Source organism: Copadichromis virginalis, linkage group LG14, assembly GCF_057382275.1.
Source record: "Copadichromis virginalis isolate Kocher_CV1m ecotype Utaka linkage group LG14, C_Virginalis_male_GT1.1, whole genome shotgun sequence".
Classification (NCBI taxonomy): domain Eukaryota; kingdom Metazoa; phylum Chordata; class Actinopteri; order Cichliformes; family Cichlidae; genus Copadichromis; species Copadichromis virginalis.
The window spans coordinates 31,219,220-31,235,950 of NC_140631.1; the positions used below are offsets into that span (position 1 = coordinate 31,219,220).

General features: G+C 39.5%; 1 protein-coding gene across 1 annotated transcript in view; it reads left to right on the forward strand.

Annotated features, from left to right (window-relative positions):
- Positions 1–15,911, forward strand: part of rtn4rl1b (reticulon 4 receptor-like 1b) — a 156,240-nt gene extending 140,329 nt beyond the window's left edge. The window contains exons 2-3 of the mRNA XM_085430418.1: positions 12,363–12,814; positions 13,106–15,911. Coding sequence (XP_085286544.1) covers positions 12,363–12,814; positions 13,106–13,999 — 1,346 coding nt within the window. The 3' untranslated portion in view covers positions 14,000–15,911. The remainder of the gene's footprint in view (positions 1–12,362; positions 12,815–13,105) is intronic.
- The last annotated feature ends 820 nt before the right edge of the window (positions 15,912–16,731 follow it).

Here is a 16,731-nt window from a genome sequence, read left to right on the forward strand (position 1 = left end):
TATCTCTAACAGCCAGACCGTGCTTTCTTTAATCATAACTAGACAGTGGCTGTGTTTTATCCAGCAAAGCCTCCTGCTTTGTAGTTTTGGGAAAGAACAACAGAATCAATTAAACAGCAAGGGGGACATGGCATGAGCAAGGAGGGGAGTAAATAATTGCAGAGACAGGTCGTGAAGAGGAACAGTAATTAACTATCCATTTATAAAAATGCAAGAGATAACATTCATGAGCTGTCACTGTTTACTCAGGACTGGAGGGACTTTATAACTGTCTCTCAGGAGTGAAGCATCCATAAACAGGCACAGGTACTGTATGTGTGCATTTGATAAATGGAGACACACAAGTGACTCAAGGGCAACTCTAATACGCTGCAGAGAATGGAGCGAATGAAATGATAAGTTATCATGCTCAGCTGGAGCTAGACTATATGAAACCAAAGATGAACTGAATGAAGACAGAACAGTTTGAATAAAAAAGTGGAAAGACCAAGATAGAATCCAATCAGGAGAAAAACGGGTCTAAATGTGATTCGATGAAAACTGAACTCAACAAAGTCTTTTTCCCCTCTCATGAATCAAAAGTTACAGTAAATGCTGAGTGTGTTTGTTGGGGGAAAGTGTTGGGGGCCTTCAAGGTGATAAGGCCTGTAGAGGCCGAGTACATTAATGAATTGACATTACCCAAGGATCAATGGTGAAGCTCTCAGGATTTGAAAAACTACACTTAATGAAAAGGGATTACTCTCTTAAGATCAAGGTCCTCCACTTCACGTCTTCCCCTCGCTCCTCTTCTTTGGCTCTTTTGTATTCTGTTCCAAGCTCCCCCGCCCTTTCAGAACAATAAACACAAACACAGGCTCTCATTTGCATTATGACAGGGTTTCCCCAATCAACTGGTTTTAATGAAGACTTTTGCTAGAAATGTACCATTACTGCATCTCATCTTTTTTGCACTGCATTGCTGTATGAGCACACTTTGTTAATTATAGTTCAATTGAGTCTATATTGGAAGTAAAACAGATTTTATATTTTACCTGGTTTTTGCTCACTAGGATATGAAATGTGCTGAAAGTTTGTACTTTTTTGTTTTTCAGTGACAGTGTGTGCAGTCACCTTAATCACAGCGATGATCGATTCTAATAGCAGCTCAGAGCTAAGGAAAACAAATCATGCTAAAATATATGGAAATTAGCTTCAAAAATGGTTCTGAAGAATCTTTGGTGATTTATAACATAGGTTCCCAACACACATACAGTAGTTTCAGGACTTATTCTTTGCTATTGTATCACCTACGAAGCACATTAAACATTCGGGGGATTTTAGTGTATATTAATAGCAAGGTGAATTATTACAGTGCAGACGTTCTTTGCAAGTTTTTGTGAATGTTTTGGTATATACATTCATAGCCATTGTTTTAGTAGTCGGTTGAACCCCTTTTGCCTTCAGAACTGACTTAATCCTTCATGGCGTAGACCCAACAAGATGCTGGAAACATTAACCTGAGATTGATGTGAATTGCCCATTTTACCACATCCTAAAGCTGCTCTTTTTAATTGGAATCTGGTGACTCTAAAAGCCATTTGTGTACAGAGAATTCACAATCATGTTCAAGAAACTAGTTACGCTGTTTTGAGCTTTCTGACATGGTACCATATCCTGCTGGCAGCACACTAAAGAGATAGACATGGTCAGTAACAATACTCAGATAGACTGTGGCGTTTAAATGACGCTCAGTTGGTACTACGGGGACCAAAGTGTGCCACAAAAATATTGCCCACGCCATTACACCAACAGCAGGCTGAATTATCGATACAAAGCAGGATGGACCAAGCTTTCATGTTGTTTATTTCCAAATTTCTACGATCCACATGCTGCAGCAGAAGGTGAGATTTATCAGTCCAGGCAATGTTTTTCTAATGCTCCATTGTCTAATTTTGTTGAGCCCATATCAGTTGTAGCCTCACTTTCCTGTTCTTAGCAGACAGGAGCTGCACCCAGTGTGCTGTAGCACATCTGCTTTAACGTTCAGTGTTTGGGGCATCAGCTTCTTATCAGCTTTCTGGTCATCATGAAGACATTTTCACCCAAAGAACTGCTGCTCACTGGACATTTTTTTTTTTGTAAACCCTAGAGATGCCTGTATGTTACAATCTAAATACATCAGCAGGGTCTGAAAAACTCGGACATGCCTCTTTGGCACCAACAACCATGTCAAATTAACTAAAATCCTCTTGCTATCCCATTCTGGTACTTGAATTTAAACAGGGCACCTTGACCATCTCTACATGCTTAAACGCATTAAGCTGCAGCAATGGGATGGGCTGATGCGCATTAATAAACAGTTGAGTAGGAGTACTTAATGAAGTGGCGAGTGAGTGTATTTATCTTATGGGTGGAAGGAACAAGCTATGGCTTACCTTTTAACAGTTTCTTTCTTTTTTTTGTCCTTTTCTACATTTGCTTTTTTAATTAGATGGTGACTTTGACAGCGTCCTGATTTTGGTATTTTAATGGTCACACCCACAAATATGTGAAATGTTGAGGAAAACCAAGGGTTTAAGCAGCTTTTTAGGACTTTCATTCTGCTGCTACAAGGCACTGGCTTTCTCTACTGAATTTTGGGTGTTTACAATTGTATTCGCTAACTTCTGAAACAGGCTGCTTTTCTAAACTCGCTCGCATAGAGCGTTTGGCACTCTAAATGCAGAATTTGAATGGAGTTTTCATTTGCTTACTTGCTCATTTGTTCATTTGTGTTAATTTGTAAACCTAACACAGTTGACCTGTATCAATTTATGTACTTCATGAGAGTGAGCACCTGCACATTCATTTGTACACTGTGTGTACACAGCACTTAATATAGTGTGCGGTACACTCATGCTTGTATTGCGTACCACGTCTGCCTCTAGATCGTCTTTCAGCTCTGACTTCCACCGTGTTTCATCCTCGCATCTGTTGGTCATCTTTTGAACATATGAACCACATTGAATTGTTGTTCCCTGTGCAGGCTTTTTTTTTTTTAACTTTATTTCTATCTAAAGCTGTTAGCTAGTTAGTTAAGACTCATGAAACTCGGTGTGTGTGTGTGTGTGTGTGTGTGTGTGTGTGTGTGTGCGTGTGTGTGTGTGTGTGTGTGTGTGTGTGTGTGTGTGTGTGTGTGTGTGTGTGTGTGTGTGTGCGTGTGCCTCTATGTACATGGAGCACCAAACTCTCACCTGCTATGAATAATTGATCTGTTGAATCTAGGGCGCATGAGGTTTGTATGCAAGAAGGCAGCTGCTGCAGCAGGAAGGTGCCTTACAGTTTGTTTTAAAAGAAACATGTAAGGGCTACCAGGATGTCGAGATTAGTGAACTAGAAAATGGCACGGTTGTCTGTAGACATGGATGTATACTGGCCTGATGACTCCAAAGCAGAGCTATGCGACTCTAAATCATTAATCAGAAAAAAAAGCTTTTAGTGGCATGTACTGTAGCTGGAATGGGCTATACAAAAATATAAAAGGAGAGGTATTGTCATTTCTACATGTGTCAGCATGGTGCAATCAATCACAACAATTGATGTAAAAAATCTGAAGGAAATTTTCAGGACTTGATTGTAGAACAAAGGTTCTTGACAATTGGGGAAAAATGTCTCGATATTTGTTTATAAATAGCAACACAATGACAATTTGATAGGTAAAAACAATCTGAATATTTGTCCGGTAAACACGAAATTACTCCTGTTAGTGTGACATTGTTAAGTCATCCAGTAAACTCACGTTACCTGTGCTAAGATTATAGTCTTTCAGCTGACAGGTATGTGAAATGAAGGGGAGTTTGATGTAAAACTCCAATCAAATTGAGGCAAATTGTAGGGTACATCACCGTGCTATTAGACTGATTATAAATAATAGATTTTTATATTTTGTGTTGCTGTTTGAATTTGAAAATGAGAAAGAAATCACTTTTACTTTTGGCCCACACTGGTCATTCCACTCTGCTTTTCTAAGCACTGTGTTAATTTATTAACTCCACAGGGAAATTTCAATACTTTGCATTCCCCTTCTAGAGAAACATCAAAGCACAGGGTCAGTTAAAGAGCATCAGCCCTGGAGCTGGTAATGATTCAATGCCTTGTTCAGTTTCTTCATTGGGGAGATGCTTGCTGACACAAGGCTTGTAAGCAAGTCCTCCGGTACATAGAGTAACTGCAAGTCCTGTAGACATGTTTTCCCATGTGCACTGGCACTCTTTAAAAACAACCTCCCACTTCTCCAATTACATCTTTCTTAAATTAGATGGAGTCGGCAGATTAACTTATTGTTCGAGACTCTTTTGTCATTTGCTCCTTCTCCGTCTGCCGGCTCACTGTCACACAGTATCACTACAGCTGAGTTGTCACTCTGACAAAGACATGCAATGATTGGCTATGCTGCACTCTGTCACTGACATACATGCGCATGATTGAACAAGACACAGCAACTGGACCACCCAGGCTGACTGACATCCACCCAGTCAGCTGTTAGAAGCTATAAAGTCAGCAAAAAACTCTGCAAAGAATTATTAAGTGCGCGGCACAGGAAACTGGAAGGAGTGTTATAGAGCCTGTGTATGCTAAGCTTCAATTGCTTGGTGCATTTATTTTTAAAAAGCCAACTATTTTATCTATTTGTTTAATCAAAGAGAAATCATAATTTAAATTAATTTAGATCCACTCTTCCAACTCAAAATATACTTGCGATAATGAAAGAAAATTTGCAATAATGATATTTATGACAATGTTTTATCAGTGATTGCAGCTTGCAGCCTGCAGCATTGATTAGTGCAAACAAAATGAGGGGCGCTTTCCACCCTTCTTTTCCAATCAGCTGCTGTCATTGATGATGGACTACCCTTTTCAAAGTGAGAATCTACTGCCACGATTTGCCAGCGGCAGCATTATAGTGCAATTGTAGTGATACAGCATTTATACAGTGACACAGCATAAGCCAAATAACAAAAGTAGCCAAGGTTGTGTTTTCAGTGGAAATTTTAAGTAAACACATAACTGCTTAACACTTTACTTTAATGAGGACAAAAGTGACTTAAAATAGTTGCACGATCTTGTCACATAATAAAACTAAGAAATGATACATGTTGTGTTTTGGGTCAAAGTTTTTAACTAGTGCCCAGTGCTCTAAGTGCCCCTTTATTATCATGTAACTACTTCAGTAATTTGCATCAACCTCCTTATTTCTCCAGCAAAGTTAGTAATTTATTTACTTTTGGATTGCACATCATCAGCTGTTAGTATCTCCTCAAATACCTTCATAGTCTGGTTGTTCTCAGTGCTGTGTATTATCCTCAAATAGTGAAACAAGTTTGTTGTTTTCACCTTTAGCAGGAATAGTTTTCTTGCATATGTTGCAAAGTATTGTTTTCTTTTGAGTAGCTCCGTTTTTAGGTACAAAATCTGTATCGGAGACTGACATGTGGTTCTCGATCTCGGACGTTCCTGGGCTTGTGTAGTTCCCTGTGGAACATAAGTACATAACGTCACTGTATCACCGCTAATGCTTTGGTTATGTTTGTTTGCTTGCCTTTAGGAAAAATGTTAGGTGTGATCAAAACGTTTTGAGAGGAGATCAACTAGAATAAAAAAAACCTTCAATTATTTCAGTTTGGCTGTTCTCACATTCAAGACCCTCTTCTTGGGCATGTCCAGACAACATCCAGTGCAACTGCTTTTCCAGACTGGTCCCACTGAGGCAAAATCAAAAATAGCATCCAGTCCGGAAGTTTATGAGAATGTCATTTTTAAATTGAGGAACACACAAACAAAACAATGTGAGATTGGAAAATGCAAATCCAGTAATGCTGTTGATTGTTATGAATCTCTTCCCCACTGGCATTCATCTAGTATTACTTTTAATCATCCATTATATTATACCAAACTTCTCAGAGCTTTGTAAGACTGTTTTAGCTGATAAAATAACATAAGGTAAGAAGTACTACTTTAAGTAAACAAAAATATTTGATTCAGTTCACAGCAAATTTTACTTATATAGCACCAAATCACAACAACAGTTGTCTCAAGGCGCTGTTATATTATTCATTCTGTTATTACTAAAAACAAATTGCAATTGGCTTATTTACACATATTACCTCTGTGTGTTATTAAGAAAAGTTTTGTTGTCTTATTAACAGTAAAAGCAATGGTGCAATATTTTTTGGTTTGGGTTTTTTGGTTATACTGGCTAACATCATTGTTTATGAAGACATGGTAAAGAAAGCTTCAAATTAATTAAAAAGGTCTTCTTCTCTGGGATCTCATATGTACAGCTGTACTTTCATTCAGAAATAAAATTTCAGTATCTTGTGAAATAAGACTGAAGAGGTATAGATATCCATTCATATCCATTTATACTGCGAATCACACTGTAAAGATTTCTCTGCATTTGTAGCGTTAGAGGCTGTAAACACCTCTGAGAGCCAATATAAAGTATAATTATTAGCCACTCCACCAACGGGAATTGTGTTATAAATGCTATCACTTTAATAGAACTACAGTTTGTGAACTACATATGGATATGCTTTGGATGATTTATATAAGTTTGGCAGAACCATTAATTTAGTTTGGGCAGTGCAGTGCAATATCGCCACAGGGAGTGCAATATATTTGAATCATTTTGCTTTGTGCTGTCATGATAAATGAAAGTAGTTGGTGGCTGATAGTGTTGCTGTCAACAGTCGTGATTTTTGGCTAGTGTGCCTGTGTAAGAATATGCATGGATGGTGTGTACATGCTGTATGCATGCATAAGTGTATGTATGCATTTGCAGCTGTGCATACATGCATGATGTATGGCATCAGTGGATTTAAGAGAATAATCTGAAGGTGTGAAGTGTAAAAGAGCAGGAGGTACAGATGCTGTTTAGAGTCCAAGCGGAATTAACTCTTAAGTCAGTTAATTAACATGTTGGTATTAAACATCTGTGGATAGCTCAGCCATCAGCCTTGCTCCTCTTTGCCTGGCTTCTTCAGCATCTCCAAATTCCGTCTTTGAAATACACAAACTTTATATACTCAAACACTCTCCACAAATCTTTTCCGTTAGTCTATACATGCGCTGTAAGATGTCGCTTCTTTAGAGGAGTTATTTTTAGGACCTCTGAACTGAGAAACCCTGTTGCCACTCGTACAATGTCTGCCTACTTTATGTTTAACTTCCCTCTGGTTTGTCTGCTCCTTTTTTATGTGCTGGTGTGCTGTGTAGCATCTAACCAACATTCTCAGTTGCAACTGTCTGCAGCAGGGAGTAAAAGTAAGAGAGGCCTCTGTCATTGTTTTATAGATCTATCAAGGGCCACACAACTGACCTGCCAGTACTGTTAACAATACCAGACAGCCATAATATAGCACTTGGCAAGTTAGAAATATCAGTCAAGAGGGAAATACAATGGTCTGTATAACCCTGACATAACTTGGCAGCTTGTGCCAGCCTGCTATGTGACTGGGCTTCAGTTCTCACCTGCTCTCTATACTTTTACTGTTCTTCTCTCTTGGCAGGGATGTAATCAGAAACATGAAGCCATTCTGTCCCTTGAAAAGAAGCCAAGCAGACAGAAGAGTGATCAAATTATAATTAATGTGCAGGAAGTGGTCACACTGTGGAAGACTGTTGACAGCTTACAGCTTCACAGCACACACTGTGCTGATATGCATGGAACAAATCACAGGAATAAAACATGGAAAAGAACAACCAAATGTAAATCAACAGCAAGAGCCCTGCTGCTCTGAAAAACAACTTGTGGAATTTAACTTAGTCCTCTGAATATTTTCTGAAGATCTCGACACTCCTAAAGTCTCATTATATGAAGTGATGAGGTGAATTAAGGTAAAAACTAATTGATTTCCTGCATAAAATCTTATGCAGTTAATATTCTCCTCACACACACACACGGGAAAAGATACCTCAGTTTGTTGATACCTCTCCACCAGAAGAATATCATGGCGATACTCTGTATTTCTGCAAAAAAAAAACCAATTATATTCTGCTACATTTCTAAAAGGTCTGCAGCATTGTCACTGTTCTCACCCATTTTTATTTCATTCACCAGAAGAATAGTCATGCAACCTTATGAGGCAATATTGCCTGTAGTGGGGTCGGGAAATGGCAAATGAGACAAAATCTATAACATTTTGCAGTCAACTGTAAAATAGAGAAAAAAAACAAATATTCCCCGGCAAGTGTTGTCGGTCACAGCTGTTGGCAGGGGCGTTCATGTGTGAGTTTGCTGTTCAGTCAGAGAATAATGCCAGTAATCAGTGCTTTTAACAAGTCAACAGAGAAATACTTTAAAAATGCTAATGAGAAAGAGCTTGAGTGAAAGTATAATTTTTGTGCCATTACGGCTGTTTCTTTTTCCTTGAACAGTAAATACTTGCATGTGTGCTTTTGTTCCAGCTTTGCTAATTAAAATAAATCAATCAATCACTGACCCACACTGAAAATGTCAGGAGCTGACGTTCTGCTTGCTATGAAAGGCTTATGTAAGTTAATACGAACAGAAACGATTGAATGCAAAAACACAATTTAAAGAGGTTAAGTTTCACTGCGGCCTTGTGTCTTAAGACTCTTGTTAAAATTGTTTAATGTTTGCAAGTCAAACCATCTAGGAAAAACACACACACATATATAAGAAGATGTGATCATTTATTCAACAGTCCAGTGCACTGACTTATAATTATTGACCACTGTATGCATGACCATGATTGCAAACATGTTTTGAGTGCTAAGTGAGCTGAGACATTATTTAGAACCAGCCAATAGTAGAGGCAAAAACACCAGAGAGCTTATCAGGGTCTTTGGAGAGACACAGGAAATTGAGTTTGTCCAGTCTAATGATGGGCAGAGTCTCACGGCTTTACAGACGTACTATTTCTCTCCTATTAGCAAAGATGTGTTATTCATGAGGGCAAAGCTAGTGTGAACTACGTTTCATTGATATTCTACACAGTCACTTCTCATTGTCTGGCAAGGGACCCGTGCCATTCTGTTTTATTCATTCATTTATCTTTTTCTATTTCTAACCCTCAAAAAAAAAAAAAGGAACTTGGTGATGACGATGGTCAAGGGGTCAAAAGTGATTGTCTCTGTAAAGAGCTATGGATACCCTTTCTCATCAGTGGGAAACTTTATGGGAAAATTGGAAGGTGAAAGACCTGTGATGCAAAGTGAAGTGTTAATAGACAGGCCAGACTCCTACCAGAAATAGCTGTGCTTTTTCCTTTTCCAAAAACACATTATCTCTCTTTCAGAGCTTTGCCTTTTTTCTGCCAAATTCCAATAGGCACTATTGGCATATATATGCACTGTCATGCCCAAAAGCTATTTATATAATACAATATGAGCTGAAAGGCGTATTGTGTGAGCACACAATGCAGTTATGATAAACACTAATTTTTTTACATTTAACGTCAGCATTCCCACATAATGCTTATTTGTTCCTCTGTGCTGAAAACCAGTCTCCCTATTGAAAATCTCTATAAGCAAGAGTAATTCAGCCTTTTATGCTTGTCATGCTGACATGATCTGCCATGTCGCTGAACCGGCTACACGTGTTATGTGATGTGGCATTGTGTGAATCAGTCCCTTCAGTATTTCACGTAGCGTTTAGTGGCGCAAGTACAATGCATGTAGAGATCACTGAGCTGGCAGGTATTAAAGTCTCCAGTGGAAATAGTGGAGATGCACGTTACGGCGGCTGCAAAACAAAGCACAAATGCCCTGAGCGTAACTGGAAACACTGAAAAAGGTGTTTGGAGCTCCCCAGAACCTAAATATGCATGGAGAACAGATTATACCAGATTGTTTCACCATCAAAAGGGCATCCACATTATACAGTATGTTCATGTAATTTAAAGCCTCATCTGGGCTGACATTAAAACATTTTATTCATAGGGGAGGAATAAACATTGCACCTTTTTCTGCAAAGTGGTAAAGAAATAAAGAAACATTCATTTTAGGGCAGGGTAAAGAATCTATTACTTTGTCCTGACAAGCTGAGGAGAGTGAGAGGCGAGGAGGCACATCCTTATGTGTCCAACATGATTAGCAGATTACTGATTCAAATTGTCTCCCTATCAAGGCAGCATCTACATTCTCATCCCCTTTCTTTCCCTGTGTATCAGACTTATCACTGTCTTTGGACTGCTCAGACAATTTAGCTGAAGACATGCATGAAGTAAGGTGTTAATGGAAATAGTTTAAGGCCTCAGAAAATAGTTATTTGAGTGATAAGATCGGTTTTATGAAAAATAGAATCCCTTGGATGAATTCCTGCAGCGAGCCTAGTGAAATAAGTATCTAATCTGAGAAGGAATATAAAAGCATTAGAAGGATGACATTTGTTTTATTGTGTGCGTTCTTCCTCAAAATGTGTCTTCTGTAAAGGTCAATTTACTAATAAAATGTGACACCCATACCAAATGAAATGATTAGAAGGCCGCATCTCAAGTTTGCGCTTGTTCCTGCATAATGCAAATTTTCCTGAAAGCGTGGCTGGAGAATTTACTGTGTCTTGTCTTATTTGTCTGATAAATAAAGCAAACCTTTATGTTCCCAATGGTAATGCAAAACATTTCCACCTATTTACTCAGTCAGCGGGTGCCACGCTTGATACATGGCCACAGAAATGGAAAGTAGAGAGAAAAAATTGAGGTATAAAAAAAGCCTGCAGAGTGACAAATAAGTGGAACAGTTCTCTTGTTTGTTATTGATTGTGTTAAAAATCCGGTAGCCCTGATGCAGGTCATGACAGTAACATCACAAGTCTAAAAAAAGATTAGGTTTGTTGAAGTTATCTCACGGCATGTCTCGGTCTCTAAAATTATATTCACCTGTATACCAGCACACAGAAACACGCTCTTACACTCAACCTTTTTGACTGTGTTCAACTGTGAAGAATCACCTCATTTAGTGAGCACATTTCTGGTTCAGGAGGATGCATGCATTTCCATTGTTGCCCAGTGGCAGGGCTTAACAAATAGGATTAGATCCGTGCCCGAGAGAGCACACTTGTGTTCAGGTGACACACCGCTCCATGCTTCGGCTCTGCAACTAGACACAGAGAATTACTGTTAAAGGTCAGTGGAGTCAGACGCTGAATGTCACAGCTTAGCCACAGTTTGGCAAGAAAATACATTCAGATAAATAGCCCCTTCTCTTGGTAGAGAGTAATTCTGCCCCTGAATTTCCAGCATAAAAGACCCAGGATTATAGGGTGAGTTAAAAGGCAACAGAGGCATATCGATTAGAGGCAGTGAATCACAGCTCCACTATGCTGTGAATAATAAACTGGGTAGAAGACAGCCAGGGGTTTTCAGATGGAACCTTTATGACAGGCTGTGAGTTGTGTTCATTTTAGATGAGACCTCAGATAAGTCACATCTCCCATCTCAAGGATTGCAGGAATCATGTCACTGATCAGAAAGCGCCTCAGAGTAGCTTACTACAAGTTTAAATAAGCATTCCACACCCCATTTAACAACACAAAGTGACTGATCACAGCCTGACAAAGAAGTGCCAGTGAACTCAGCAAAGGGAGTGGACTCTTGATAGCATATCTCCCAAAGGTGGGAGAGAATTGGAAAGCATCATTTCTGAAATAGCTGCATATGTGTCGAATCAGAGAAGTATTGCACCAGAGATTCAGTCAGTTTCACTGAGGCATCTTGTGACTCAATGGAGCAGGTGTTATTGTTTGCCGTCTTTAATAGACTCCTCATTGCGGGCCTAAACAAACTTATCTGATTTGGGCTGCAAACTGTGAGCGAGAAGGTCCATATGCGTACACACTCAGTGCCACGAGTGAAAAAATCAGAGAGCTGATGTAAGCGCAGTGTTAAAACAAAGCACATAATGGACTTAGGATGAGCTACGCATGTCTTTGACTGGCACAGAAACAGATGATGAAACAGTGGAAAAGTCACAGACTCTGTGTTATTTTTTCGTTGCCTGTGTTGTATAACTTCAATATGATGCTAATTTTTACCCAGAGAACTGGTGTGGATATAGAGATAGCAATTTTTGTCTGTTTGAACGACCAGCCTTTTGGTCCACGATGAAATATGACAAGCAATATGTTGTAGATTGCCAGCCATTTATTCTACAGATATATTAAAGGTCGAAATGGGACCTTAACTGTCTTGCTGAAAAATATAATGTGATTACAGTATTGCATTACTTTGTAATGGTTTACACCCAAAGCTGATGGTTTTATATGCAGTATTTAAGTTTTTTAAGTACTGAACTAAATACAGAGGTTCTAAGTCACAAGTTGCAGTTATTTAATTTTTCTTTGTTGTGTTTCTTTGTACGTGTGTGTGTTCAAACTGCAGGCTGTGGACTGGAGTTCCTGCTGGTTCTCTGTGGGCTTGAGTTTTCTTGGTCCTGCCCCCGTCACTGTATCTGCTACACTGCACCCAGCACCGTCTCCTGTCAAGCCCACAACTTCCTGTCGGTACCTGATGGAATTCCTCCCGACAGCGAGCGCATCTTCCTACAGAACAACAAGATCCATCGCTTACTACGAGGACACTTCAGCGCCAACACCGTCACTCTCTGGATCTACTCCAACAATATCACATACATTGAGCCATCGACCTTTCATGGCTTCACATTGCTGGAGGAGCTGGATCTAGGAGATAACCGCCACTTGCGGTCCTTGGCTGAAGACACTTTTCATGGGCTGAGTCGGCTCAACGCACTTCACTTGTACCGTTGTGGACTCGGTTCACTTCCAAATAACATTTTCCAAGGTCTCAGAAATCTTCAGTATCTCTACTTGCAGGTATACTTTGTACACAATTTGTCTTTTACGTGTTCATTTCTTTATCACTAAGACTACTAATGCTGTTCATTTTATATAAATGCACTCAAACACAACCCACACAGAGTAATCATGCGATGTCAAGACTTTGATGAGTCAACTAAATGACAAGCTAATCTTGCATTGGTAGGGTTAGGAATGCTCTAATTGAGTAACAGGGGGCTTACTCTCTGAGACACTTGAAATTGAAAAGATGAAAACAGATTGATGAAACTTCTTCATAAAGATTTTTATTTCCATGTGTCTTTCCAGGATAACCACCTGAAGTACCTGCAGGATGACACATTTATGGATCTTCACAACCTGAGCCACTTATTCCTGCATGGAAACCGTTTGTGGAGCCTTAACCAGAACACCTTCAGAGGTCTGCGAGCCTTGGACCGTTTGCTTCTGCACCAAAACCAGATAGAGTGGGTTGACCGTTTGGCCTTCCATGACCTAAAACGTCTCACCACCCTCTACCTGTTTAACAACTCCCTGATAGAGCTGTCTGGACAGTGCCTAGACACGCTGCCTGCCCTGGAATACCTACGTCTTAATGACAATCCTTGGTCATGTGACTGCAAGGCCCTGTCATTATGGGAGTGGTTAAAACGATTCAGAGGTTCAACATCTTCCGTTGGGTGCCAGTCACCAGTTGATATGGTTGGGAAAGACCTCAAGGAGCTCCGAAAGGAGGACTTCCCCAACTGTTCACCAACTGTTCCAAGCTCAGAATCCAGGGCCCAGACTAACAATTTATCTGGGACAGTGAATCCATCTATGAATCGTGGAGTAGCACTGGGTTCCGGAGGGCAGACCAACATAGTGCATCCCTCAAGACCTGGTCGTTCTCGAAACTGCACAAAGCCTCGTAACAGGGTGAGCAAAGGGAAAGGTGACAACGAGGTTCACCATTCAAAGGAGGTCATGGCAGACAAAGAAGATTCCTCCCCAGATTTCACAGAGGGGGGAAAACATGACCACACATCCCCAGATGGCACAGTCACAAGAAGAAAGCACAAGTGTACTCCCCGGACCACTGTTCGCCCCCCTAGTGGGGTTCAACAAGCCAACAATAGGGCAACCTTATCCCAGTCTTTACTACATGCCAACGCCCTCTTTGTGGCCTTGATAGTGACAAATACTGACTACATTCTCCGCTGACCTTCAGAGGGTTTAGGCAATGCTAATCACAAAAAATAAGTCCTCAGATCCTCTCTTGCTCCTGCACTACAAAGGCCTGAGTGTCTTTTTATGTATGTGTGTGAATTGATTATATGTGTAAACGTAGTGTAGGGAGCTTACCTGTTCAAACTGAAACAGGTATCAAAGCATCAAACATCAACAAGAGCAAAACTCACAGCACAAAAATGGGAGAGACTGAGAATGATAGGTGACATGACGGAAATGCAGACCAAGCTTGCACTGCCAACACCAATATGATTTAATCACTGTACGTATTTGTGTCTTATACATTTTAAGTTTCCTTTTAAGTAAGCTGGAGTTCTAACAACCACAATTTGGTGAAAAGAGAACAAAGAATACAGTGGAGCTTGCAGGGTAAAACTTGTTAGCTAGTTGGCTCTGAAATGGATAAGACAGGTCTTCAAGTGCCCCATTGAGCTTTATGTTTGAGTATAAATGTGAAGGCAATGAACCTGTAAAGCCTCCAGTGTAAGTTTTATCTCACTCTCATCCTATCTGACAAATGTGTTTTTCTGTTGCATCCTTCGCCAACAACAGGTCCAAACAATTCGATGTGTTTATCATAAACAAAGAGGTAAAGTGTAAGCATGGCAATAAATTGTGAGTCGATATGAAACACAGGGATTTGCCATTCTCACTACCAAGTGAAAATCTATAGCCACAGATGTTTTTATGGCCATAAAAAGTGCAACCAGTAAGCTCATACACAATACGAAGCCGTAACTAATTCTAAAAACTTCTCTCTACATAATGCTGGGTTTTTTTTCAGGTACTATACCTTCTGCCTAACATTTCTACACAACTCTTTCTGACACCTTAGTTTACACCACTTCTCTATTTTTGTGCAACTGAAGACTAAGCTGCTAATTGTTTCAAGATGATAAGGACTGCCATCCGCTGTTTTCATTCGCTTGGAAAGCACTGCGCGTCTCTGGGAGATCAAGCTGTGAATAATGAAGAGTTTGTCTATATCTTGTGTCAGATGTTGTTCATTTTATTTTATTTTTTCCTAAGACACGAAAAGGACCTAGAAATGGATACCCGCTGCAGGGCCCACAGGAGCCTTTGAGGTCAAGGGTCAAATGGGGGCTTCTCTGTTTCCCAGTGAGGATGTGTTAAATGATCCCTCTTGAGTGAGGACATCCTTGCCTCATTGAGAATATGAGGAACACATTTTTTTGGAATCGCTTACCTTCAAAGGGACACAACACAACTCTGGAGAAAAAATGTATGCTTACATTAAACGACTCTTGCGATCAATAAGTGTTTAAAAAGAACAATTTGAATGGAGCATGGCGAAACTAGGATCATGCGGTGACTGATGCGATTGTTCATGGATGTAGAGAGCAAGACAATCGCGTCTGAAGTAACAAGAGGATGGAGTAAAACGCAGATTGGAGATGGACTATTACAGGACATGCTGTACCGCTGGAGCTGTTGTGCCTGCCTAAAAAAAAAAAAGTACTGATAAGACAGTGTCCATATCAGTAATGTGAACTGTACCAGTAACAATGGAGATGGGAGGACTTCTCACAGTGCTGATATTAATCATTTACTGTATTACTATGACAAAAAAAACAAAACAATATCAGTGACATCAATGATGATAACAGGGTTTCTCACTCCTCCTGTCAGGAGGAGTATTTACATTTTTTATTTTCTGGTGACTTGTTTATTTTTCATGGTATATTTTTAGAACCTCTTATTTGTTAATGCACAATTCCTCACCTCTTTCTTGTTCTGCCGTATGTCTATTAATCATTCTTTTTTCTTTCTTTGCCATAATTAAATTGTTCAGTAAGTTATCATCAAAGAACAACAGTACAAAAATGTTTATAAAGATATTAAAATCTATATCTTCTTATGTCTACCTCTGCAGTCTGCGCCTGTTTATTTATTTGCAGTTAAGACTTGGCTTGTTTGGATGAAGTTAATTTTATGCTTAATCCCCCTTTCTTGGCTTTTTCCTTTTAATTTGTTTAAAGCAGAAATTGATTGTGTCAGCAAATTTAGCGTTTTCCTCACCCCACTTACCACTCTGTCTATGCTGCGCTTTGCAATGTGTCTTCCTTGATCAGGCACTACTGGCTAAACTCTAGCTGCCTCTAACTACTAGCTCTCTTCTGTCTGTAAACACTAATGATTGGTATACAGTATATGAATGTACAGAATAAATATTAACCTGTAATAGGATTGACAGGTGGAGGGAAAGTGTGGCTAACTTCCTGACAAAAGGAAAAAAAGAAAAAATCAGATATGACATTCAGGCTGTAATGTAATAGACTACAGTTCAATAAATCATATCAGAGCATTAGGGATATTAATGAAAGTGTCTCGTAGAATCTGTAGCTATTCCAGGTTATCATTATTATTAGTGGGCCTATAGAATAGAGCTTCTATTTCCTCTCACTGTGATAGAAATTGATCCACACATGAGTAAATTTAACTTTTTTTAAAATTCCAGTTGAATTAAATTCCTGTTAAATGATAAATGAGTGCAGAATGAGTGGTTGTATGCATGAATGAGAGCGTTGTACAATTATATTTAAATTAATAGCAGGTCTGGTGTCTGGTTTTGATGCTCTTTTACCTTCCACTTCCACCAGTTGTAACCTTCAGCTCATTTGAGCACCCACACATACTTAACAGGCACTCCTACTCTGCATCTTACAGTGAGTTTAATTCATTTA